The 25,851-nt window shown below is 38.5% G+C and overlaps 1 protein-coding gene across 1 annotated transcript in view; it reads left to right on the top strand.

Moving 5' to 3' along the window:
* CRELD1 (cysteine rich with EGF like domains 1) overlaps positions 1-25,851 on the top strand; it is an 82,800-nt gene that overhangs the window by 7,181 nt on the left and 49,768 nt on the right. The window contains exons 2-3 of the mRNA XM_053720938.1: positions 13,566-13,706; positions 24,395-24,477. Of these exons, the coding sequence (XP_053576913.1) occupies positions 13,572-13,706; positions 24,395-24,477 (218 nt within the window). The 5' untranslated portion in view covers positions 13,566-13,571. The remainder of the gene's footprint in view (positions 1-13,565; positions 13,707-24,394; positions 24,478-25,851) is intronic.

The following is a 25,851-nucleotide window of genomic DNA, read 5'->3' as shown; positions in this document are numbered from 1 at the left end:
TGTGATTTTGTGCTTATTTGCTTAATAAATGTAACTTACAACACTGACCAGGTCATAAACAAAATACATTTATTAAGCAAATAAGCACAGCACTAAATCACAAGATGGCTGCTCATTAAAATATATTTATTAAGCTGCCAAAGTTGGGAAGTGAAACAACATAGATAGCATAGCCAGCAACTTGAAAGTTTTGCTTAATAAATGTATTTTGTGTATGACCTGGTCAGTGTTGTAAGTACTTACAACACTGACCGGGTCATACACAAAATACATTTACTAATTAAGCAAATAAGAGGATCAGACTGCGTCACAACACAAGTGTTCCTAGTTGAAAACACACACAGGCACTTCAAATTTTAGCAGAGGGGGGGCAGGCACCCACCACTACCCGGTCCAGTATATTTTTAACTTACAGTACTCTGTACAACTTACAAGTTATACAACGTTAACCCCAAGCCTCACAATAAAAAATATACATAATTACAGGCTGTACTACTGATCATCACACTATCACACACGGCATGGCTGTCATTCTTGATGACTTACTTGTGTGAGTGTGACAGTGTGACCCGGACTGTGTGCACTTCGGCTCCTTCCTTCAGGTGAGTGCGGTGACAGGCTGAGCTGAGCCGACAGGTCCTCACGGTCAGGCAGGGGCAGCAGCTGCGATATGCGGTGTCTGTGCGAGTCTCACTCAGACTCTGTAGAGATCGGGCAGCCTCCTCCTCCACTAGTCGCTACTTGGCTCAGAGGTGTCAAGCAGGAATAAGTGGCACTGTGACTGGCTGTTGTTCCCGCCGCCGCCGCGCTGCTCTTTCCTTGCGCATGCGCAGAAACTCAGTCTCAGTGCACTACTTGTAAGGCTAAGCAGGGCCAGGGAGGGAGTCAATCAACACCGGTGTTGATTGGATGAGCCGGTCTCCCAGGGAACAGTCGAGGCCTCATGAGAGATGCCTCATATAGTAATTTTCTCTGCCGCGCTGCTCCTGCAAATCACCACCGGGTGATGCTACAGAGCAGCTAGATATCAAAACACACTAGAAATATTGCGCAATAGAGAAACACCAGAACCCAGTGCCTCTCTATTGCGCAATATTAGTTTGACATGTCAAAAAAAAAAAATGTTTACTTTTTTTTTTTTTTAATAAAACTCTCTATTTGTTTTTATTTTGGCCCAAATGGCAGGTGCGGCACTGCCTCACCTGCCTCCAATGAGTGCACGTCACATATATATATATATATATATATATATATATATATATATATATATATATATATATATATATATATATATATATATATATATATATATATATATATATATATATTGCACCGAAATGAAAATTCTGGACCGATACCGAAAATTCAGGATGATCCTGGCCGAAAATCGAAACGAAACCGAAATTGTTTTTTTCTTTTTTAACTACAGTGTGTGTGTGTGTGTGTGTGTGTGTAGCTGAGAGAGCTTGTAGGCGGGAAAGCTCCAACAAATGGACATGGTCACTTCTACAGTAGGGCGTGATCTGCAGTGAAACTGGAGCTCTATAAGGGAGAGCGTGGTTATAGCCAGACAACAATACGAGGTGGACATGTGTTTTGTTTTTGGGTGTAGTTATCTGTGTGATGAGTGTGGCTGCACCTGATCGTCTCTCATCATATCTCCGCCTAGTTCCTGGTTTGGGTCTCACACTGACCCGTCAGATTATATGTCCGGAGCCCCAAATGGAGTCTGTCTGTCACCTATCACCAGGACCACTGGACTTAGCTACAACCTTACGTGCAAGGTGGTTATAGAAAGTTACTGTGCTTTTTTGCATACACTGTCTGGTGGGTGCTAATTTGTACCAACTGTGTGCGAGCTTGGGGCTTATGCTTATAAAGTGTGCACGCATATTTGCCTCAGGCGAATAGAATGTCTACGCACAAGAGGTTGATGTATGAGCACTGTATATAAGGCTTAAAGATATTCACTGTGTGTGCTTAGGGCTGTGTCTGATAATATCAAGTGTTTATAAACATGTTACTTATCCTCCTTTGATATTTGTATTCACTATTTAGAACTTTGGTTTCCTTCTCTCCTGGTTTCAAATATCATCATGTCATGGTACTTATGTGTGTGCTCTGTGTACCATGCCAGTGCTGTGCTGCTCACCTTATGCTAAGGATAGACATGTAACTCAATAGAACAGGGGAGGGCTGTACATTTTTAGCCATTTTGGTCCTCTTTGGGCCAAAATTGGAATTGCACATTTTCGGCGGCCCAAATTTTGGTGCATCGCTAGTATTATTCTTTATTTAGTTCTGTGTAACAGAATCAGATTTAACCGTTTTTGTTTTGTTACCAATTATCAAAATAAAGTATAGTCCTAGAAAACTATTATTATATGCAAAACAGTAAGTCAAGTAATGAACTCAAACAGCAGCTCTAGGCTGGCATCAAATTTAAAATATGCTACACAATAATTTTGCCGAAAATAAAAGGCAAAAAAACCGAAAAACGAAATAACAAAAAAATGCTATTTTGCGGCCGAAATTTCGGTGCATCCCTAATATATATATAAAAATTGCAAAAAGCCAAGTGTTAAAAGTGATGAGTTTACTCAAACACTTTTCAATTTAGGGAAAAAAAAAAATTCTCCTTTTAATAGTATCAGTATTGGTGCAGACCCATTTAGTATTATTAACAAAAATAATTAAGAAGAAAAATGACATAAAATAATGACATTTGAAAGACTGGGAATACAGCACTCTTTTAAAAGAAATAACAAAACACTTGTAGAAATTTACTTGATGAAAAGGAAGTTTTTATTGTACAGCCAGCAGCCCCAGACCAGGCTAGATCCAACTATACAAAGGCATATAAATGTAAACCAAACGAAATAATGTGGCAACTTCAAAACATAAAAATAGTAATAGTGACATAGAAAAGGGCCGGCCCATGTAAACCCATGCAGGTATGAAGCAAGAACTATTGGCTACATCAAGTGCTGCAGAGGGGAAGGTTATTCGCTAATGTACCTCAGACCTAAACGGTTTTAATGAAAACTGAGACATTAAGTAAGTGAATACCTGACATTCCCAAATGCAGTCCTTGTCCTGTATAGACATACAAAGATTTAAGACAAGGAAACAAATAATTGCACAGAAATAGCCATCATATGTAATGGATAATCAAGCACATTTAACAAGTACATTAGACAAGCGTATGTTCCTTTAAGAGACGTTTAATGTATAGAGTCCCCAAATTAAAGCAAATAGGACTGATGCAAGGTCCCAAGGATGAGAGCAAAGTAATTCAAGGTACACAGTTGCCATAGATGTGCAGATGAAAACACATGATGAAATATGGCAGTTAGTTATAGATGAATGAACACAGCCGGTATGTTAGCATGCATAAAGCAGTCAAGCGTGTTAGTGTAACAGCAGGTATCGGGAGATATGAAGCAAGCAAGCCAAGTCGGGAAGAGAGAGGTAGGGATGCAGGAGGATACAAACTTATCAAACAGTATCCTTCTGTCAACTGCACCATTCCACTACGGTCGTTGTAAAGACTTATAGGCTTGTTAGAACTTCCGATTACACAGACAACATTCTTGTCTTATGTTGAAGATAAAAGCATGAGAATCAAATCCTCCATCCTATAAAAGTAAGATCAGTAGAATTATTGCACAGGCAGTTTGCACATCTAGGCAAGAATCCCACTTGCCTTACTTCAAAAATACCCTGTATACAGGTAGCTCTCAGTTTACGCCGGGGTTAGGTTCCAGGAGGAATGGTTGTAAATCGAAACCGTTGTAAATTGAAACCCAGTTTATAATGTAAGTTTATAAACAGCATTATAAACCTAATTAACTAATCATACAACAGACTGTATCATCAAACTAAGTTTAATGATCAAAAACATTTTTTTACTTGCATTTTTCTGCAAACAGTTCTCTGCATTGTTAGCATGTTAGATAATATTGGGTCTGCACCTATTCTATGCATTTCAATCTGGACTGATAAAGCAGTTAGGCACCCTCACCTCAAGCAGCTGGACAGGAAGATAATAGGGAAGTGGCTGCTAGATCTTGTTGCTTTGAAAGCTGCTCGATAGCTAAGGTCTGTTCTGTGTACACAGATTAATTTCAGTCTGCTAAGCTTGCATAACTTTGCTGCAGCACAAGTGGACAGCTCTACCTACTGGCTATTTTAATTAGTGCACTGCTTTTCAGTAGCAGTCACATGACAATTTTAAACAACTTTCCAATTTACCTCTTATCTAATTTGCATTGTTCTCTTGGTATCCTTTTTTTAAAAGCATACCTAGGTACACTCAGGAACAGCAATGCACTACTAGGAACTAGCTGCTGATTCGTGCTTGCACATATACCTTTTACTACTGGCTTACAAGATTTAGGATATCAAGAGAATGAACCAAATTTCGTAATAGAAGTAAATTAGTAAGTTACTGCGCTAGTAAACCCCTTAATGACCCTTAACATACATGTAGCAAAAGTGCTGCCATATAGTGTTTTTGCAAAACTGCTTTCATACAGTGTTCCAGACATGTGCACAACCCTGCTTTTAAAAAAAAAGATATCAGGAGAACGAATAAAGTTTGATAATGTAAGTAAAGTAGAAAGTTGTTTAAAGGGACACTGAACCCACATTTTTTCTATTGTGATTCAAATAGAGCATGCAATTTTAAGCAACTTTCTAATTTACTCCTATTATCAAATTCTTTTTATTCTCTTGGTATCTTTATTTGAAATGCAAGAATGTAAGTCTAGATGCCGGCCCATTTTTGGTGAACACACTGTGTTGTTCTTGCTGATTGGTGGGTAAATTCACCTACCAATAAACAAGTGCTTTCCATGGTTCTGAACCAAAAAATAGCTTAGATGCCTTCTTTTTAAAATAAAGAAAGCAGGAGAACGAAGAAAAAATTGATAATAGGAGTAAATTAGAAAGTTGTTTAAAATTGCATGCTCTATCTGAATAACAAAATAAAAAAATTGGGTTCAATGTCCCTTTAAAATCGCATGGTGCTGAATCATGAAAAAAAAACATTGTTTCATATCCCTTTTAAAGCTTTAAAATTGTATGAAATAGTTAAGAGACCATGAAACACTTTAAGATTATTATTTTTTTTTAGTTTACATAAATGAAAAGTTTATTGCAAAGCTATAATATAAAAGGTTTATTTTGCCAATCTTTTGTTAAAGGGACATTAATCACTAAATACATGCTAGATAGAATGATGCATTCAAAGAAAAGATTAGTCCATGACTAACATGTAGATGTATTTTTTAAAGTTCATTAGTTGTTTAAAAAGTGACAAAATAAGTGTAAAGTTTTAGTGTCTATAAAACACTGGGAGCTGCCATGTTGTAACTTGTGTTACCTTCTCTGCTGTGGCCAATTAGGGACAGTTATACATAGGTCATTAGAGTGTGCAGCCAATGGTTGTGCTGGATTAACAGTGTTCTGCACTTCCATTTCTAACAGGATCTGAAAAGCTCACAATTTCAGAATGGAATTACAGGCAAAGAGGAGAAAATAAATAATGAAAGTATATTGCAGAGCTGTTTTATTATATACAATTTATCATTTTATATTACCATCTCAAAGTGTTTAATGTCCCTTTAAAGGGACATTCCAGTCAAAATTTAATTGCACATAGATTAATTACATTAATAGAAACATATTGGCAAAAATACTCCTAGTAAACCTTATCACTGTTTTAGTTTTAGTATTTTCTTCTGCATGTGCATGTGAAGCATAGCTAGATATGCTCAGTGCACCAGCATTTTAAATAATGTAGCTGCTCAGGGCACCAGTGGGGCTTGTATCATGTCAGCAATTAACAAATTGAGTCATTAGCAGACAGTACAAGCACCTTAGGCTCTCTGAGCAAGTGTTGTGTTTAAAATGCTGGTGCACGGTGCATACTTAAATATACATTTCAAACAGCTATAGCTTTTATTACAAAATTCACACCACATTTATTTTGTTGACTTATTTACTTGGTTTTTTTTTGCTCTTCAAATAATTTATCTATGAATCAATGGTCCTTGGTTATGTAATGTTGTGCATCACCCCTCAATGTGCCCCTTATCTCCAGCTAAGATTCCCCAGTACCTAGGGCACCACAAAAACTAAATACACTGATTCTATCAGGCCCATTTATCAAAGGTCTTGCGGACCTGATCCGACACTGCGGATCAGGTCCGCAAGACCTCGCTACATGCGGAGAGCAATACGCTCTCCGCATTTTAACATTGCACCAGCAGCTCACAAGAGCTGCTGGTGCAACGCCGCCCCCTGCTGACTCGCGGCCAATCGGCCGCCAGCAGGGAGCTGTCAATCAACCCGATCGTATTCGATCGGGTTGATGTCTGGCGATTCCTGTCCGCCTGTTCAGAGCAGGCGGACAGGGTTATGGAGCAGCGGTCTTTTGACCGCTGCTTCATAAGTTGTGTTTCTGGCGAGTCTGAAGACTCGCCAGAAACACGGCCCTTCAAGCTCCATACGGAGCTTGATAAATGGGCCTGTAAGCCTCTCATGATCATGTTGACAACACTGTAGAATATGTTAATGCTTTACATAGAATAGACCATAATATGTAGTGTGTTTTCCATTGTCATTTGCATGTGCTTTGGAAATCGCCTGCAGCTATTTCTAGTTAGCCTATATTGTGTGGCATTATTTTTCTTAAAGGGACAGTAAACACTGTGTGTATATGTGTGTGTATATATATATATATATATATATATATATATATATATATATAATATATATATAATATATATATATATATATATATATATATATATACTTATCAGCAATTAAACCACTTTGCATTATACTTTCATTATTTATTTTGTCCCCTTTTCATGCAACTGGCAATTGAGGATTTTCTAATTCTCAGAACTTGAAATACACCCTCCTGACTTCTTGAGGCTAACCCTGGAACACATCTGCCCCTAAATTGCTTTAGTAGAAAACATCTGGAAAACCATATACTTTAGCCTTGCTGTGTGCAGGCTACAGCCCTGATTGTTCTTTAATGATTCGGATCGGATTTATGATTTTAAAGTTTCCAAATTACTTCTATTATCAAATATGCTTTGTTCCAAGGGTATTCTTTGTTAAAGAGATACCTAGGTAGGTGTTTGAAGCATTGCATGGTAGGAAATAGTGCTGCCATCTACTGCTCATGCAAATGGATAACATTCTTGCAAACTTGCTGCTTTATAGCGCTCCAGTCACATACACACTCCTGAGCTTACATCCTGCTTTCCAACAAAAGATACCAAGAGATTGAAAAAAAAATTGGTAATAGATGTAAATTACAGCACCATACTGTAATGTATGTCTTTGCTTCTATAGAGAAATATAGGGTGTGCCGCTTAAACAGATACACATTAATCAGTTCTAAGAGGACCAGGAAATTCTGCAAGGCAACATTAACCATGATGGCTCTTTTTTGGATAAAGTCCTATAAGCTGACTAGGGTGCAGACCCTCTAAGTCTTCAGTCTGCTTACTCCTGCCTTGTCTTTTAGTTTTTGTACACTGTATAATGCTGTTAAAGGACCAGTAAATACAGTATTTTGGCATAATGAACAAATACACAATAACAAGACAATACAATATCACTAAGAGGGCGATTTTATCAAGCTGAATTCAGCATTCCACACGAGCGCTATTTTGCGCTCACGTGCAATTCTTCCCCCTGCCCGAGCACAGCCAATCACGTGCGGGCAGGACCTGTCTATCTCCCCGGTCGGACTAGACCGCAAAGATTGAAGTTCGCCACTTAGAGGTGGCGAAAGATTAGGAAAGCAGCGGTCTGATGACCACTGCTTGTAAATACGGCGTGCAGGATCTCTTGTGAGAACCTTCAGCCGTAGTGGGTCGAAAGGCTTGCAAAGCTTTTGATAAATCGACTCCTTAGTCTGAACTTCACGTTGAAATTTGTCAGATAAAAATCTACTATTCATTTGATGTCTATTTCCACTCCTGTATCATGTGACAGCCATCAGCCAATCACAAATGCATCTATGTTTATTCTGAGTTCTTGCACATGCTCAGTAGGAGCTGGTGACTCAAAAAGTGTAAATATAAAGACTGTGCACATTTTGTTAATGGAAGTAAATTGGAAAGTTGTTTAAAATTGCATGCTCTATCTGAATCGTGAAAGTTTAATTTTGGCCTCAGTGTCCCTATTAAAACCTGATAGAATATCACAGATAATATTTTACAGCTGACAGTCAGCTGTAGGTTTCAACACCTTTGAAAGAAGAAAACAACATTTTCTTCTGAGGAATTTGTGCTGTTGTGTTTATGCCATTTTAAAGCCCCTGGGGTGAAATAGGGACTAAAGATCTCTCTTGCTTTAGTGAAGTTACTAATATACTAACATTGGAATTACAGAGGTTTGAACCAGAAATACCCTGAACAAGGGGTTATGAACTTGAGTTGGAGGGGGCAGCAGGTTTGGGAATAATCATGCATAATCACTTCTTTACAGAAAGGGTGGCTGATTAATGGAATAGACTTACAGTAGAGGTGGGAAGAGAAATGACAGCAAAGGAATTCCAAGAATGCTTAGGTTAGGACTTGACAAATCCTTGGAGCCAGGGTGCCACTGGCTCCTATAATTTTACCACTGGCTCCTAACTATTTGGGTTATTCATCATATAGCTATTTACATTATCCACTGTCTGGTTCCTAAATAATAGTGCAGTAACTCCATATGCTATCCTGAAAATTAGTTGAAGAGACGGTAAACACGAATAACAGTTGTGGGGGCAGCCATTATGCTGTGACCACTCCCCCCCCCCCCCCCCCCCACACCGTGATGCCACTAATCTCGAAGAGGCCCATTTATCAAGCTCCGTATGGAGCTTGTGGGCCCGTGTTTCTGGTGAGTCTTCAGACTCGCCAGAAACGGCAGTTATGAAGCAAACCGCTGCTCCATAACTCTGTCCGCCTGCTCTGAGCAGGCAGACCGGAATCGCCACAATTCAACCCAAGTGAGTACGATCGGGTTGATTGAAACCCCCTGCTGGTGGCCCATTGGCCACAAATCTGCAGGGGGCGGCGTTGCACCAGCAGCTCTTGTGAGCTGCTGGTGCAATGCTGAATATGGAGAGCGTATTGCTCTCCGCATTCAGCGAGGTCTTGCGGACCTTATCTGCGCTGTCGGATCAGGTCCGCAAGACCCTTTGATAAATAGGCCTCATGGTGTTTACTGTGCCTTTAAACTTTTAGTTCAGAAGGAAATATATGCCCTTTGCTTTCTATCTCCCATAAAAATCTGTGTTTTTTATGGAGGACTTCCACTGTTCCTGTTGAAATAACCTTATTTATTTGTTTCTTTCCCCCTTTGTATTTTTACTTTTTTTTAATTTATTTTTTTATCAAATGCATGTTTAATAAATGTATTAACCAGGGTTGCCATTTGCACAATAACCAACCAGTTAAGCAGGTGATCCCTTTAAAAGTTAACACATAGTTATTATTAGTTAGTCGTTAAAGGTATTATCTGTTCATCTCTTTTTTGTTATTTTCTTGCAAAAACATTTTTATACTTTGTTTGAATGCACTAGTTAACACGGTACTGCCTTTTTTTCAGAATAATGTGGAAAAGGCCCATGGGAATGTGAGTGCTCTCAATGTATAAACAGATATTGTGGATATGCCACATTGTTCAATAACTACAAATTACTGATTCTTATTGCCAAGTAAAGAGGTATTATTTTTGGCAAATATTTGGAAGCTTTTCTTTTTGCGTTAACTGACATTCATGTAATTATGGATAATGAGGAAACAATTTCTGTATGTGTGTGAAGCGTGTCACTGTGCACCAATAAAGCAGTGGAAGGTCTATTTGTCAGCCAGTGCGTTGTCAGTCCTAAGGGTCCATTTGTACTTAGACATATACTTCCTGTTTGCTTCAAAATAAAAATAAACCGCTTTAACGTTTTTGGATGCATCAAATATTTACTCATGGTTTTAACATGTCAGGGGTAAAACATTTTCTTTGCTTTTTTCTCTTCTATTTAAAAACCTGTATTAGAAACGTCTAAAAGAATCAGACTTATGGGACCACTTATGGGACTTTTAGTATTTGCATCTGGTGCAACAGGATACAGGGGGGGTAATTAAGCCTTTGCACAAAAATTGATTTTTATTATACAGAGACATCAGCAGGGACAAGATAAAAAACAGTGTCCTCTAACCCGAGCTGAGATCAGTCAGAGGTGACACTGGATGATAGAAATATGACAACCATGTCATATCTGGTGTCAAAATGTTCCCTGCAGCCTACAAACTGTATTGGGCTAGCTGGCTGGTAACTTGAGTGTATCTTTGAAATGTTATGTTACTAAAATTCAGGATTTTCTCTACTTTGGAATGTAAGGTCATAAATGCTGAGGGTGGACTAGCTCACCCCCCCTCTAACCCAGAGAGGCTGGCTTAGGAACCTGAGATGATTTTGTCATGTATATATTGTGAAAATTACACAATTTTTTCATTTTACATGGGCAACAGTGTATCTGGCCATTTCCTAATTCCATTTTCTAATAAACATAAAATTATAGGATTTAAGTTACAGCGTTCTGTTATTTCTTCTTTTTCTTTTAAAAACGGTTTGCTTGTGTGCAAATTATTTAACTTTTTTTTTTTTTTTTTTTAGAAATGCACCGTGACTCCTTTTTGCTCATAATAATTGTTACTTTATTATGTTATGCCTTTGTCTAATATTTGAACCACATTGCTTAAAGAGACTGGTAATATTGATACTGTTTTCTTTGACTTAATTGTTGCTAAATTGAATTCTGGGATTTTAATTTGTTGTTAGTCTGTGTTTTTCCTAAGATTTCCCTTATAATAAATCTTAAGTTGTGGCAGTTTAGAGATAGTTTAGTGTGGGTAGCATTAAAGGGGAGTTTTGGGCAATTTTTCTAGGTCTAGAACAGATTCAAGAGTGTTTGTTAACCCTTTCACCCATTAAACTAAGTCACAGGCTTGCCTGGAGTATCTAGACTGTGACAGATTGGTTAAGGTGGAAAGGGTCTGTTAACCCTTTCTGTGCCAAACAAGTGACTGACTGGTGCATGGTTGGTTAACCCTGGTCGTCATAGGGATATGAAACCCACTTTTAAAAAAAAAAAAAGAAAATCTAATTTACTTCTTTAATCATGTTTTTTTTTCTTTGTTCTCTTATGTGTTGAAAAGCAGGGACATAAGCTCAGGAGCCTGCCCATATTTGGATCACTATGTGGCAGCAGTTTTGCAAGAATTGTATCCATTTGCAAGAGACTAGATGGCAGCACTACTTCCTGCCATATAGTGCTTGAGATACCTACCTAGGTATGTCTTTAACAAAGATTTATAATGGATATCCAGTGTCTTTCAAACACACATGGAGCAAGGCTTGATAAATCTCAGGGTCAAAATGCAGGGAGCTCTGCTAGACCACTACCAGCTGCTCCTGAGCAAGAGCTCACAGAATATATACGTTTATGAGTGTGTAATTTGCTGGCAGCTGTCGCTTGTTATAGGGGTCAGAAAATAGAAAGAAACTTCAGAATTTGACAGAAAAAAATCTACTGTTCATTTAAAATTCTGAAGCAGTGCGGGTCCACGAAAAACATTACCTATGGGAAATACTTATCATGGCCACCAGGAGGAGGCAAAGACACCCCAAACAGAACATTGAAATATCCCTTCCACTTCCCCAGTAATTCTTTGCCTTAGCAGTTCCTTTTTTCTTGGTCCTTCTCGAAGCAAGTCTCTGTTGTACAGATTCATGGGTCTTCTCTATGTTTGTGTCTTGTTGAGATTTTTTTTTTTTTTTGTCTCTGCGGACACAAATAAATGTTGGGCGTAGGATTTTTCTAGAGGTGATGCGTTTTTGTTGGATCTGCCTTCTCTACCTCACTCTCCAACATTTGTGTTCTCCTCAGCTTGGTTATTGATTTCCCATAGGTAATGTTTTTCGTGGACCCTCACTGCAATTAGAAGGAAAATAAAATTTATGCTTACCTGATAAATTAATTTCCTTCTTGGAAGTGAGGGTCCACGAACTGGCCCTGATTTTGTGTAGTGGCAGCAGTCTGAGAACCTCTTTACCCCTTTTATCTCTCTACTTTTCCTTATCCTCAGCCTGAATTACTGGGGAAGTGAAGGAAGTGGGAGGGATATTTCAATGTTCTGTTTAGGGTGTCTTTGCCTTCTCCTGGTGGCCAGGGTGGACCCTTACTGCCAAGCAGGAAAATAATCTATCGGGGATTTATACATTTTATTTTTTTATGCATTTGATGATTAAAAGACTTGTGTAGCAGCAAAACAATAGGTTTGTCAGAATCTTTCTAAATGAATACTCGGAAAAATTAGCTTTCTGAATATTCGTCTGCTGCACTATTCGGTATTTGTTTTATTTAAAAGTAAACAAATACTAAATATTAGTGGAACATTTACATTCATTCTTGTTTAAACAAATGTAAATTTTCTTTTCCTACAGGTGAAAAAGTTCACCTGTAGGGCTATACTTACCTCTAGCATGCTGGAGAGCCTGATCCTGATGCTTCTTCACAGATTTCCAGGCCGCACTAATAGGAAGCTTAGAGTGCCTGATCCCACGACCTGTGATAAGCTGTAGGATCTGCCTCCTATTAGCGCGGGCCAGGGCTCTTTGCAGAAGTGCACTAGATGCAAGTATTTAATCCCTTAAGGCAGGGGTGTCCAAACTTTGCTCTCCAGAGGTTTTGGAACTACATTTCCCATGATGCTCAGCTAGATAAAATACTGGCTGAGCATCATCGGATATGTAGTTCCAAAACCTCTGGAGAGCAAAGTTTGGACACCCCTGCCTTAAGGTAATGTAAAGGAAATTAAAGTGAATGTAAATTTTGATGCTAAAGTGCCCGGTTTTTAAAACTTTGATTAAAAACAGGAGCACTTTAATTCATCAAAATTTTCATTTCACTCCTGTTGTGAAAATAAACTTACTTTTTAATCTTCACAGCAGCTCCAGCTTCCTCCACCCGTTTCAAAGCCTCTTCCTGGGTCTAAAATGAGGTATCCGGCTTCATCCAATCACAGCAATGAATCAGACACTGAATCCCCCGGGGGGGAAGCTGTGATTGGAGGATGACCTATCAATCATTTCTGACATCAGAAATGGCTTGTGAGACCGGAGGAAGCAGCAGCTGCTGTGAAGATTAAAAGGTAAGTTTTTTTTGTCACAACAGGAGTGAAATGTAAATTTTAATGAATTAAAGTGCCCCTGTTTTTAATCAAAGTTTTAAAAACCGGGCACTTAAGCATCAAAATTTACATTCACTTTAATGAATACTGACACATTTCATCAGTATTTCTTTGTTTTATTTAAATTTAGTTGGTGCATTCGTTCAGATATTAGTTTTGTGAAAAAAATATGGCTGTGTTTTTGTTACGAATTCGCATTCATAATGAAACAAATGCACATGCCTACTGATTATGCAATTATACTGTTCTTTTAATTGTCTTTAATTATTTATGACAATGCCTAATTTCTTTCTTCAACAGGTGACAATGTCCAAGGCACTGAGGAGATGGCTACTGCCAGTCTTTGGGACAATGTTTCTCCTGATTGTATTGTCAAGTGCTGGTACTTCCAAAAAGGAGCCCTGCCAAACCTGCCGGGAACTGGTTAATAGATTTCTTAAGGTGAGAAATATTGTGCAAAAATGTGACTCACCGAATTTAAGACCTGATTATTTTTATTTTCTTCCATAAGCTCTAATTCATTAGAACATGTAATGTTAACGCTTTGACCCTAGACTACTGTTTATTTAACTGCCAAAAATGTGTTAAACACACAGTAAAAAAATATTTTATGAAACATAAGTGCGCATGAAAAATCCAAGTGTAGTACATTAAAAAATCACATCTTTAATTAGACACAAATTCACACTTTTTGAACTCGTACAAAGTTGTATGAGGTATATATTATCTAGCTGTAAAAACAATGTAAAACAATCAGGTGTTCTCCAGCATATGCAGCGCAATACTGTAAGGCGGTCTTTCTCTCTGTCCTTCTGTCCAGTGGGTACCCGGGGTTTGTATTCTTCACCTTTACAGATCCCTCTAGGTTTGCAATATCCACGGATCACTCACTGCTCACATCACACTCTTCTCCTCCCCGGTATCCGAGAGGCTGTTAGGGCAGCATAATGCCGGGACTCCAGAAAGCTAATAATGGGTGTGGCCTAACATGTTTCATGAGGCTCTCCCCACTTTGTCAGAGGCTGCCCATTTAAACGTTTCAGCTTCTTTTCTGTGGATATGTCAAATTACGTTATCATTTTTTCACTTCTAATCCGGCTGCTTCCATCATGGGAACAAATATCTGTTTCAGTCATATTGCAAGGAAACAGTTGTCCCTTCATTCATTAAAATTACATTGTATTAATTTATAACATGTTATCAGTACATACATAAAACTGTTCAAAGTTGAAATAGGAGATATATATCCATAAACATATAATTGCACATTCTCACAGACATATCAATTTATTATGGTGACTGATCTTTCCATGCAGATACCCTTTGGTATCTTTCTTTAGAGTTGTAGTTATATTGCCATTTTTCTGGATTAAAAAACACACAGTAGAAATACCGTTCTGGACTCTCAGAGCACTCCATGTCCTGAGCGGTGTGTCGTTAGTCTTAAAATTATATGCTTTTAATGAAAACATATGGAACCATGTCAAATTTTAAAATAAACACATCTAAATCGTTATTCCTGAGTATTGCAATTGATAACAAGATAAGTAAAAAGATAACCGAAGTATATCAGTTCACACATCAACGTAGCTCATTAAAATATTTGGGGATACAGATAGCAATATCGTCGGATTTATTATTTACATTGAATTACCAAAAACCCCTAAACACCATACGTAGGGACATGGATAATTGGCAAAACAAAAATCTTTCCTGGTTAGGTAGAATACAAGCTTACAAAATGAATATCCTTCTGCCCTTTCTTTATTTGTTCCAGACAGTTCCCATTACCACACCCGCACATTTTGTTAGTGCGGCACAAACTATGGCAAACACATTTATATGGGCACATTAACGGAGCAGAATAGCTAAAGCCACACTAATTAGGAATCGGAACAGGGGCGGGCTCAGTGTTCCAAACCTCGAATTTTATAAACAGGCGGCACAATTGATCAGAATTGTCGACTGGAGTTAAAACGCACAAAGCAAAGAATGGGTTAAATTGGAACACTATTTGGTGGCTACAAAAAGCTTAAAGGGACACTCAGGTTAAATTAAATTTTCATGATTCAGATACAGCATGTAATTTTAAACAACTTTCCAATTTACTTCCATTAAAAAAAAATGTGCACAATCTTATATATTTACACTTTTTGAGTTACCAGATCCTACTGAGCATGTGCAAGAATTCACAGACTATACGTATATGCATTTGTGATTGGCTGATTGCTATCACATGGTACAAGGGGAGTGGAAATATACATAACTTTGAAAATTGTTATAAAAAAATCTACTACTCATTTGAAGTTCAGACTAAGTGCTATTGCATTGTCTTATCTTGCATTTGTTGATTATGCAAATCTAATGTGTTGACTGGTCCTTTAAGAGCTGTTTGCTGGACACGCACACAACACAGAGCTTCTCGTACATATAATTCTACTCTAATTGAAAGCACTATTGTGACATGGGATGCTTTAATAAGGGCTCAACATGAGATTTCCACAATCCCATCTCCTCTCACCCCCCTGCTGCATAATGGGGAGTTTCCTTCCCATCAACACATTTGGAATGACACCTCGTATAGTATTGTTACTGGTTTACCATGCCATTCTGTGCTAGAACAAGGGGCACTCCTGACCAGAGCATCACTAATAGATAAACATATCCCATATTTCCACAGATGGTTCAATTACCTCCAAATGTCTCACTTCATAATGCAAAATAAAGACAAACAACATTTAGTTTGAAATTTAAAACCATTTGAGCTTCTATGCTGGTCCACACAACCTTTGAAAGGTTCCCTTTCAGCAATATATAAAATTCTAATAGACAATCACTCTAGACAACTCCCTACATACACCAAGATATGGGAATCAGAGTTAGGCATTGAGGTGACGCATGAGACATGGAGTAAGATCTTTCAGCAGATGAGTAAGTCACCCTCCTCAATGAGTATAACAGAGACCAATATGAAACTATTGGGACAGCGGTACCTTTATCCCAGCAGATTGGCAAAAATCTATAAACAATCAGATCCTCTGTGCTGGATAGCTTGCAAGCAGACTGGCACACTATATCATATATGGTGGGATTGTCCCATTCTACAACCCTTTTGGCAGCAGGTACACACAGAGATTCAAATAGTCCTATCACACAATATCCCATATAATCCTCTCACCTTACTATTAACAATCCGCCCAAGATTAAATGTAAATATAAACTAACACTTCTGTATATTATGCTAAGTAGTGCAAAGCAGTTAATTCCAAGATTCTGGAAACAACAATCAATCCCCACTATGGAGAGCTGGAGACAAAATGTCACTTTCTTCTGTTATGTGTGATCAGTCCACGGGTCATCATTACTTCTGGGATATAACTCCTCCCCAACAGGAAATGCAAGAGGATTCACCCAGCAGAGCTGCATATAGCTCCTCCCCTCTACGTCAGTCCCAGTCATTCTCTTGCACCCAACGACTAGATAGGATGTGTGAGAGGACTATGGTGATTATACTTAGTTTTTATGACTTCAATCAAAAGTTTGTTATTTTAAAATAGCACCGGAGCGTGTTATTACTTCTCTGGCAGAGTTTGAGGAAGAATCTGACAGAGATTTTTTACTATGATTTTAACCGGAGTCGTTAAGATCATATTGCTGTTCTCGACCATCTGAGGGAGGTAAAGGCTTCAGATCAGGGGACAGCGGGCAGATGAATCTGCATTGAGGTATGTGGCAGTTTTTATTTTCTGAATGGAATTGATGAGAAAAGCCTGCCATACCGTTAAAATGACATGTATGTATACACTTCAGTATTCTGGGGATGGTATTTCACCGGAACTACTGTGTTAAAGGTCACTAATCCTTTTAATAACTATTCTCATGTTAAACGTTTTTGCTGGAATGTAGAATCGTTTACATTGCTGAGGTACTGTGTGAATAAATATTTGGGCATTATTTTCCACTTGGCAGTTTTTTGCTTTAATTGTGACAGTTTCGTTTCTCTTCACTGCTGTGTGGGAGAGGGAGGGGCCGTTTTTGGCGCTCTTTGCTACGCATCAAAAAAATTCCAGTCAGCTACTTTTATATTTCCTGCATGATCCGGTTCATCTCTGACAGATCTCAGGGGTCTTCAAACTTCTTTGAAGGGAGGTAAATTCTCTCAGCAGAGCTGTGAGAATTCTTATAGTGACTGTGTATAAAAAACGTTGTTTTGTTTTCTTATGTACAAATTTAATTAGTGTTGTTTTTTACTAATGGGAACAAACCTTTACTAAAAGTTGTGTTGTTTTAAAGTTTGATGCAATAACTGTTTTTCAGTTCATTATTTCAACTGTCATTTAATCGTTAGTACCTCTTTGAGGCACAGTGCGTTTTTTTTTTTTTTTTTTTTTTTTTTTTTGCTAAAAAAGATTATAACCAAGTTGTAAGTTTTTTTGCTAGTGTGTTAAACATGTCTGACTCAGAGGAAGATATCTGTGTCATTTTGTTCCAATGCCAAGGTGGAGCCCAATAGAAATTTATGTACTAACTGTATTGATGCTACTTTAAATAAAAGTCAATCTGTACAATGTGAACAAATTTCACCAAACAGCGAGGGGAGAGTTATGCCGACTAACTCGCCTCACGCGACAGTACCTGCATCTCCCGCCCGGGAGGTGCGTGATATTTTGGCGCCTAGTACATCTGGGCGGCCATTACAGATAACATTACAAGATATGGCTACTGTTATGACTGAAGTTTTGTCTAAATTACCTGAACTAAGAGGCAAGCGTGATCACTCTGGGGTGAGAACAGAGTGCGCTGACAATGCTAGGGCCATGTCTGATACTGCGTCACAGCTCGCAGAGCATGAGGACGGAGAGCTTCATTCTGTGGGTGACGGTTCTGATCCAAACAGATTGGACTCAGATATTTCAAATTTTAAATTTAAATTGGAGAACCTCCGTGTACTACTAGGGGAGGTCTTAGCAGCTCTCAACGATTGTAACACTGTTGCAATACCAGAGAAACTGTGTAGGTTGGATAAATACTTTGCGGTACCGGCGAGTACTGACGTTTTTCCTATACCTAAGAGACTAACTGAAATTGTTACTAAGGAGTGGGATAGACCCGGTGTGCCGTTCTCACCCCCTCCAATATTTAGAAAGATGTTTCCAATAGACGCCACCACTCGGGACTTATGGCAAACGGTCCCCAAGGTGGAGGGAGCAGTTTCTACTTTAGCTAAGCGTACCACTATCCCGGTGGAGGATAGCTGTGCTTTCTCAGATCCAATGGATAAAAAATTAGAGGGTTACCTTAAGAAAATGTTTGTTCAACAAGGTTTTATATTACAACCCCTTGCATGTATCGCGCCGATTACGGCTGCGGCAGCATTTTGGATTGAGTCGCTTGAAGAGAACCTTAGTTCCTCTACGCTAGACGACATTACGGACAGGCTTAGAGTCCTTAAACTAGCTAATTCTTTCATTTCGGAGGCCGTAGTACATTTAACCAAACTTACGGCTAAGAACTCAGGATTCGCCATACAGGCACGCAGGGCACTGTGGCTAAAATCCTGGTCAGCTGATGTTACTTCTAAGTCCAAATTACTTAATATACCTTTCAAGGGGCAGTCCTTATTCGGGCCCGGTTTGAAAGAAATTATCGCTGACATTACGGGAGGTAAGGGCCACGCCCTACCTCAAGACAAGGCCAAAGCTAAGGCTAGACAGTCTAATTTTCGTCCCTTTCGGAATTTCAAAACAGGAGCAGCATCAACCTCCACTGCACCAAAACAGGAAGGAGCTGTTGCTCGTTACAGGCAAGGCTGGAAGCCTAACCAGTCCTGGAACAAAAGCAAGCAGGCCAGGAAACCTGCTGCTGCCCCAAAGACAGCATGAACCGAGAGCCCCCGATCCGGGACCGGATCTAGTAGGGGGCAGACTCTCTCTCTTCGCCCAGGCCTGGGCAAGAGATGTTCAGGATCCCTGGGCACTAGAGATCATATCTCAGGGATACCTTCTAGACTTCAAATTATCTCCCCCAAGAGGGAGATTTCATCTGTCAAGGTTGTCAACAAACCAGATAAAGAAAGAAGCGTTTCTACGCTGCGTACAAGATCTGTTAACAATGGGAGTGATCCATCCGGTTCCGTGGTCGGAACAAGGACAAGGGTTCTACTCAAACCTGTTTGTGGTTCCCAAAAAAGAGGGAACTTTCAGGCCAATCTTAGATTTAAAGACTCTAAACAAATTCCTAAGAGTTCCATCGTTCAAAATGGAAACTATTCGGACAATCTTACCCATGATCCAAGAGGGTCAGTACATGACCACAGTGGATTTAAAGGATGCTTACCTTCACATACCGATCCACAAAGATCATCACCGGTATCTAAGGTTTGCCTTCTTAGACAGGCACTACCAGTTTGTAGCTCTTCCATTCGGATTGGCTACGGCTCCAAGAATCTTCACAAAGGTTCTGGGTACCCTTCTAGCGGTACTAAGACCGCGAGGGATTTCGGTAGCTCCGTACCTAGACGACATTCTAATACAAGCTTCAAGCTTTCAAACTGCCAAGTCTCATACAGAGTTAGTTCTGGCATTTCTAAGGTCGCATGGATGGAAAGCGAACGAAAAGAAGAGTTCTCTCTTTCCTCTCACAAGAGTTCCATTCTTGGGGACTCTTATAGATTCTGTAGAAATGAAGATTTACCTGACAGAAGACAGGTTAACAAAACTTCAAAATGCATGCCGCGTCCTTCATTCCATTCAACACCCGTCAGTAGCTCAATGCATGGAGGTGATCGGCTTAATGGTAGCGGCAATGGACATAGTACCTTTTGCACGCTTACACCTCAGACCGCTGCAATTATGCATGCTAAGTCAGTGGAATGGGGATTACTCAGATTTGTCCCCTACTCTGAATCTGAATCAAGAGACCAGAAATTCTCTTCTATGGTGGCTTCATCGGCCACACCTGTCCAGGGGGATGCCATTCAGCAGGCCAGACTGGACAATTGTAACAACAGACGCCAGCCTACTAGGTTGGGGCGCTGTCTGGAATTCTCTGAAGGCTCAGGGACTATGGAATCAGGAGGAGAGTCTCCTTCCAATAAACATTCTGGAATTGAGAGCAGTTCTCAATGCCCTTCTGGCTTGGCCCCAGTTAATAACTCGGGGGTTCATCAGGTTTCAGTCGGACAACATCACGACTGTAGCTTACATCAACCATCAGGGAGGGACAAGAAGCTCCCTAGCAATGATGGAAGTATCAAAGATAATTCGCTGGGCAGAGTCTCACTCTTGCCACCTGTCAGCAATCCACATCCCGGGAGTGGAGAACTGGGAGGCGGATTTCTTGAGTCGCCAGACTCTTCATCCGGGGGAGTGGGAACTTCATCCGGAGGTCTTTGCCCAAATACTTCGACGTTGGGGCAAACCAGAGATAGATCTCATGGCGTCTCGCCAGAACGCCAAACTTCCTCGCTACGGGTCCAGATCCAGGGATCCGGGAGCAGTTCTGATAGATGCTTTGACAGCACCTTGGAACTTCAGGATGGCTTATGTGTTTCCACCCTTCCCGCTGCTTCCTCGATTGATTGCCAAAATCAAACAGGAGAGAGCATCAGTAATTCTAATAGCACCTGCTTGGCCACGCAGGACTTGGTATGCAGATCTAGTGGACATGTCATCCTGTCCGCCTTGGTCTCTACCTCTAAGACAGGACCTTCTGATACAGGGTCCATTCAAACATCAAAATCTAACTTCTCTGAAGCTGACTGCTTGGAAATTGAACGCTTGATTTTATCAAAACGTGGTTTTTCTGAGTCGGTTATTGATACCCTGATTCAGGCTAGGAAGCCTGTTACCAGAAGGATTTACCATAAAATATGGCGGAAATACCTATACTGGTGCGAATCCAAAGGTTACTCCTGGAGTAAGGTTAGGATCGCTAGGATATTGTCTTTTCTACAAGAAGGTTTAGAAAAGGGTTTATCAGCTAGTTCATTAAAGGGACAGATTTCAGCTCTGTCCATCTTGTTACACAGACGTCTGTCAGAAAATCCAGACGTCCAGTCTTTTTGTCAGGCTTTAGCTAGGATCAAGCCTGTGTTTAAAGCTGTTGCTCCACCATGGAGTTTAAACTTAGTTCTTAACGTTTTACAGGGTGTTCCGTTTGAACCCCTTCATTCCATTGATATAAAAATGTTATCTTGGAAAGTTCTGTTTTTAATGGCTATTTCCTCGGCTCGAAGAGTCTCTGAGTTATCAGCCTTACATTGTGATTCCCCTTATCTGATTTTTCACTCAGACAAGGTAGTTCTGCGTACTAAACCTGGGTTCTTACCTAAGGTAGTCACTAACAGGAACATCAATCAAGAGATTGTTGTCCCATCCTTGTGTCCAAATCCTTCTTCAAAGAAGGAACGTCTTTTACACAATCTGGATGTAGTTCGTGCCCTCAAGTTCTACTTGCAGGCAACTAAAGATTTTCGCCAAACTTCTTCCTTGTTTGTCGTTTACTCTGGACAGAGGAGAGGTCAAAAAGCTTCTGCTACCTCTCTCTCTTTTTGGCTTCGTAGCATAATACGTTTAGCCTATGAGACTGCTGGACAGCAGCCTCCTGAAAGAATTACAGCTCACTCCACTAGAGCTGTGGCTTCCACTTGGGCCTTTAAGAATGAGGCCTCTGTTGAACAGATTTGCAAGGCTGCAACTTGGTCTTCGCTTCATACTTTTTCCAAATTTTACAAATTTGACACTTTTGCTTCTTCGGAGGCTATTTTTGGGAGAAAGGTTCTTCAGGCAGTGGTTCCTTCTGTATAATGAGCCTGCCTATCCCTCCCGTCATCCGTGTACTTTTGCTTTGGTATTGGTATCCCAGAAGTAATGATGACCCGTGGACTGATCACACATAACAGAAGAAAACATAATTTATGCTTACCTTATAAATTCTTTTCTTCTGTTGTGTGATCAGTCCACGGCCCGCCCTGTTTTAAGGCAGGTAAATATCTTTTAAATTATACTCCAGTCACCACTTCACCCTTGGTTACTCCTTTCTCGTTGATTCTTGGTCGAATGACTGGGACTGACGTAGAGGGGAGGAGCTATATGCAGCTCTGCTGGGTGAATCCTCTTGCATTTCCTGTTGGGGAGGAGTTATATCCCAGAAGTAATGATGACCCGTGGACTGATCACACAACAGAAGAAAAGAATTTATCAGGTAAGCATAAATTATGTTTTTCTCTTGTTTCTAGAGAAATATCATTATCAAAAAACAAATAGGTTGGATTTTTATTGCGCACTAATGGTTTTCTGGGTATCGTATATACACACAACAAAAAGTGTTTTCATCAAACACAAACCACTATTCAAAATACAGCTTGTTAGGCCTCAAGACCTTTAGAAATATAGCAATTATGTTAGTTTCTTCTTTTTTTTTTTTTTTTTTAAACAAACTGCTAATCAGCAGCTCAGATAGATTAAAACTTTTGTTACATTAAGATACAAAATGTCTATGCGAATCATACCAAAGTTATGTTGTTATATACAGTACTATATTTTTTATCCTGTATTTTTGTTGTTTATGATTACAAAATGGAATAAAGAAAAACTAAAAGCATTGCAGATTTTAAAATTTTCAAAGAGACACTGAGACACTTGTTATCTAAAGAAATAACCACCTTACAATTTGCTGTACTCTCATAAAAATTGAAATGTATGATATGTAATTTCTTAGTGCTTTGGATCTAATAAAGCTTGTTAAAATAAAAATAAAAATTTATATGCTTTAACAAATTTGCAGGGGTCAGCAACATTGGCTCTCCAGATGTTTTGGAACTACATTTCCCATGATGCAAAGACATTTTTTTTTTTTTTTTAGGCTGTCTGAGCATCATGGGAAATGTAGTTCCAAAACATCAGGAGAGCCAAGGTTGCTGACCTCTGGATTAGAGCATGTGATTTTTTACTATATAGCCCTTTAAAGGGAGATAAAAGTAAAAAAAGAAAATGCTATAATGTATTAGAATATTTTATTATTGCTTTGCTGGTTGCATATAACTATGTGGCTAACCACTGCAAAGGGTTAAACGTATAAAGTCTGCTCCAGAGCATTAATACTGAGACTGAGCAGTTCTAATAAGCCAGTGACAAGAAACTTATGTGCATAGCCACCAATCACCAGCTAGCTTCCAGTAGTGGATTAATACACTTACTTGAGTCTACCTAGGTATGCTTTTATCAAAGGACACAGAACAAAATCAATTTGATAATAGAAATACGTTTAAAGTCTCCTAAAACTATATGCTGTATCTGAACCATGAAAGTTTGTTTAGGCTTCTCAATTACTCAAAAATTCATAATAGGAGTACATTGGAAAGTTTCTTAAAATTGTATGCTCCATCTGAAGCATTAAAGGAAAAAAATGGGTTTAATATCCCTTTAAGCAGCCAATCAGAACGGCAGTTCGAGACTTGCAAGGGAGCTCGCGTCTGGCATGGCTACGTTTAGACACCAATCGGCAAGCGCTAACTAGTTACTGAACCTAAAATGAGCTGACTCCTAAGCTTTCATTCTTGCTTTTCAAATAAAGATACCATGAAAAGGAAGAAAATGTGATAATAGGAGTAAATTAGAAAGTTGCTTAAAATTATATGCTCTATCTGAATCATGAATGAAAAAAATTGTTTAGTGTCCCTTTAAACATACAGTAAAGGCAAAATCAACCTTTCATGATTCAGATTAAGCTTTCAATTTTAAACAAGTTTACAAAATATTTCTGTAATCAAATTTGCTTCGTTCTCTGGGTATTTTAGGTAGGCTCACTAGCTGGAATGCAATACTGAAAGTGAGCTGGTGATTGGTGGCCGTACAAATATGCCTCTTGTCATTGGCTTGCCATATATTTTTGGTACTAGCGCTGCTCCTAAGCCTACTTTTCAAGAATGGATACTAAGAGAATGAAGCAAATTTGATAACATAAATAAATTGAAAAGTTTTTTTTTTTTTTAAACTCAATGCTCTGCCTGAATCATGAAAGTTAAATTTTGACTTTAATGTCTCTTTAAATGCTGGTTTATGTAAATAATTGAATATTTAATGCAAATTGTTATTTCTTCTCATGAGTTACCTTATGTTCCATTTTAGGGGATAGAAAAAACTGCTGGGCAGAACTTTGGTGGTGGAAACACTGCATGGGAAGAGGAAAAACTGGCAAAATATGAAATCAGGTATAGTAACATATTTGATTCTACGTGTGTGTGTGTGTGTATATATATATATATATATATATATATATATATATATATATATATATATATATATATATATACACACATATATATATATATATATATATATATATACACACATTTTATATATATATATATATATATATATACACACATTTTTATATATATATATATATATATATATATATATATATACACACATTTTTATATATATATATATATATATATATATATACACACATTTATTATATATATATCTATATAATATATATATATACACACATTTATTTATATATATATCTATATAATATATATATATACACACATTTATATATATATATCTATATATATATATATATATATATATATATATATCTATATATATATATCTATATATATATATATATATCTATATATATATATATCCATGCTTGAGTTTTCAGATGACAAGGCTAGCCACTGTCATTATGTTAGCTGAAAATGAAACAAATTATACTATCTGCTAAAGCCAATTAGTGAAGCCTGCATTGTGCATATTCAACTGCAAGTAAAAATATCCACATTTTCCAAAGTTAAATTACGTTAAAAAGCGGGCGAAATAGTGAATCATATTGTAAAGTTGTTTTATTACCCGTTAAGTAAACATTTTATATAAAAAAAAAAACTCGATTCTGATTTATTTGGGATAGCCCCGGATTCTGAATTGTATGGTTTCCCTTAGCCCCACCCACCACAATGATATGCTCACAGACATGCCCACGATAATGCCCATTATCCAGCCCCACCCATGAAGGGGCAATGGGCCTTTTTTAACGTCTGAGAGCCAATCCTAAATGTTGGGAGGTATTTACTACAGTAAGCCCATTACAAATAACAAATCCTCTTTTTTTCAAGATTAAAAATTATCACATTTTCTCCTCTCAAGCTATATGGTGAGTGCAACTTGTAGCAATTTGTGTAACTTGCGTATTTTACTGGTCTCATCCGACCAACTCTTGACTTTTTTTTTATTTTTTGGTTATTATTTGAAGGATTATACATATGTGCTATAGTTCTTTATTCATTCTCTAAGCAACTTGCAGTCTCAAACACACGCTTGAATAGCACATACCAGATAATACCAGGTATTTCTCTTGTTAAGTGTATCCAGTCCACGGATCATCCATTACTTATGGGATATTCTCCTTCCCAACAGGAAGTTGCAAGAGGATCACCCACAGCAGAGCTGCTAGCTCCTCCCCTCACTGCCATACCCAGTCATTCTCTTGCAACTCTCAACTAAGATGGAGGTCGTAAGAGGACTGTGGTGTTTTATACTGAGTTTATTTCTTCAATCAAAAGTTTGTTATTTTT

This window comes from Bombina bombina, chromosome 7 (genome assembly GCF_027579735.1).
Source record: "Bombina bombina isolate aBomBom1 chromosome 7, aBomBom1.pri, whole genome shotgun sequence".
Taxonomy (NCBI): domain Eukaryota; kingdom Metazoa; phylum Chordata; class Amphibia; order Anura; family Bombinatoridae; genus Bombina; species Bombina bombina.
The sequence above is the reverse complement of the archived record's forward strand: the minus strand, read 5'-3'. Positions and strand labels throughout refer to the sequence as shown.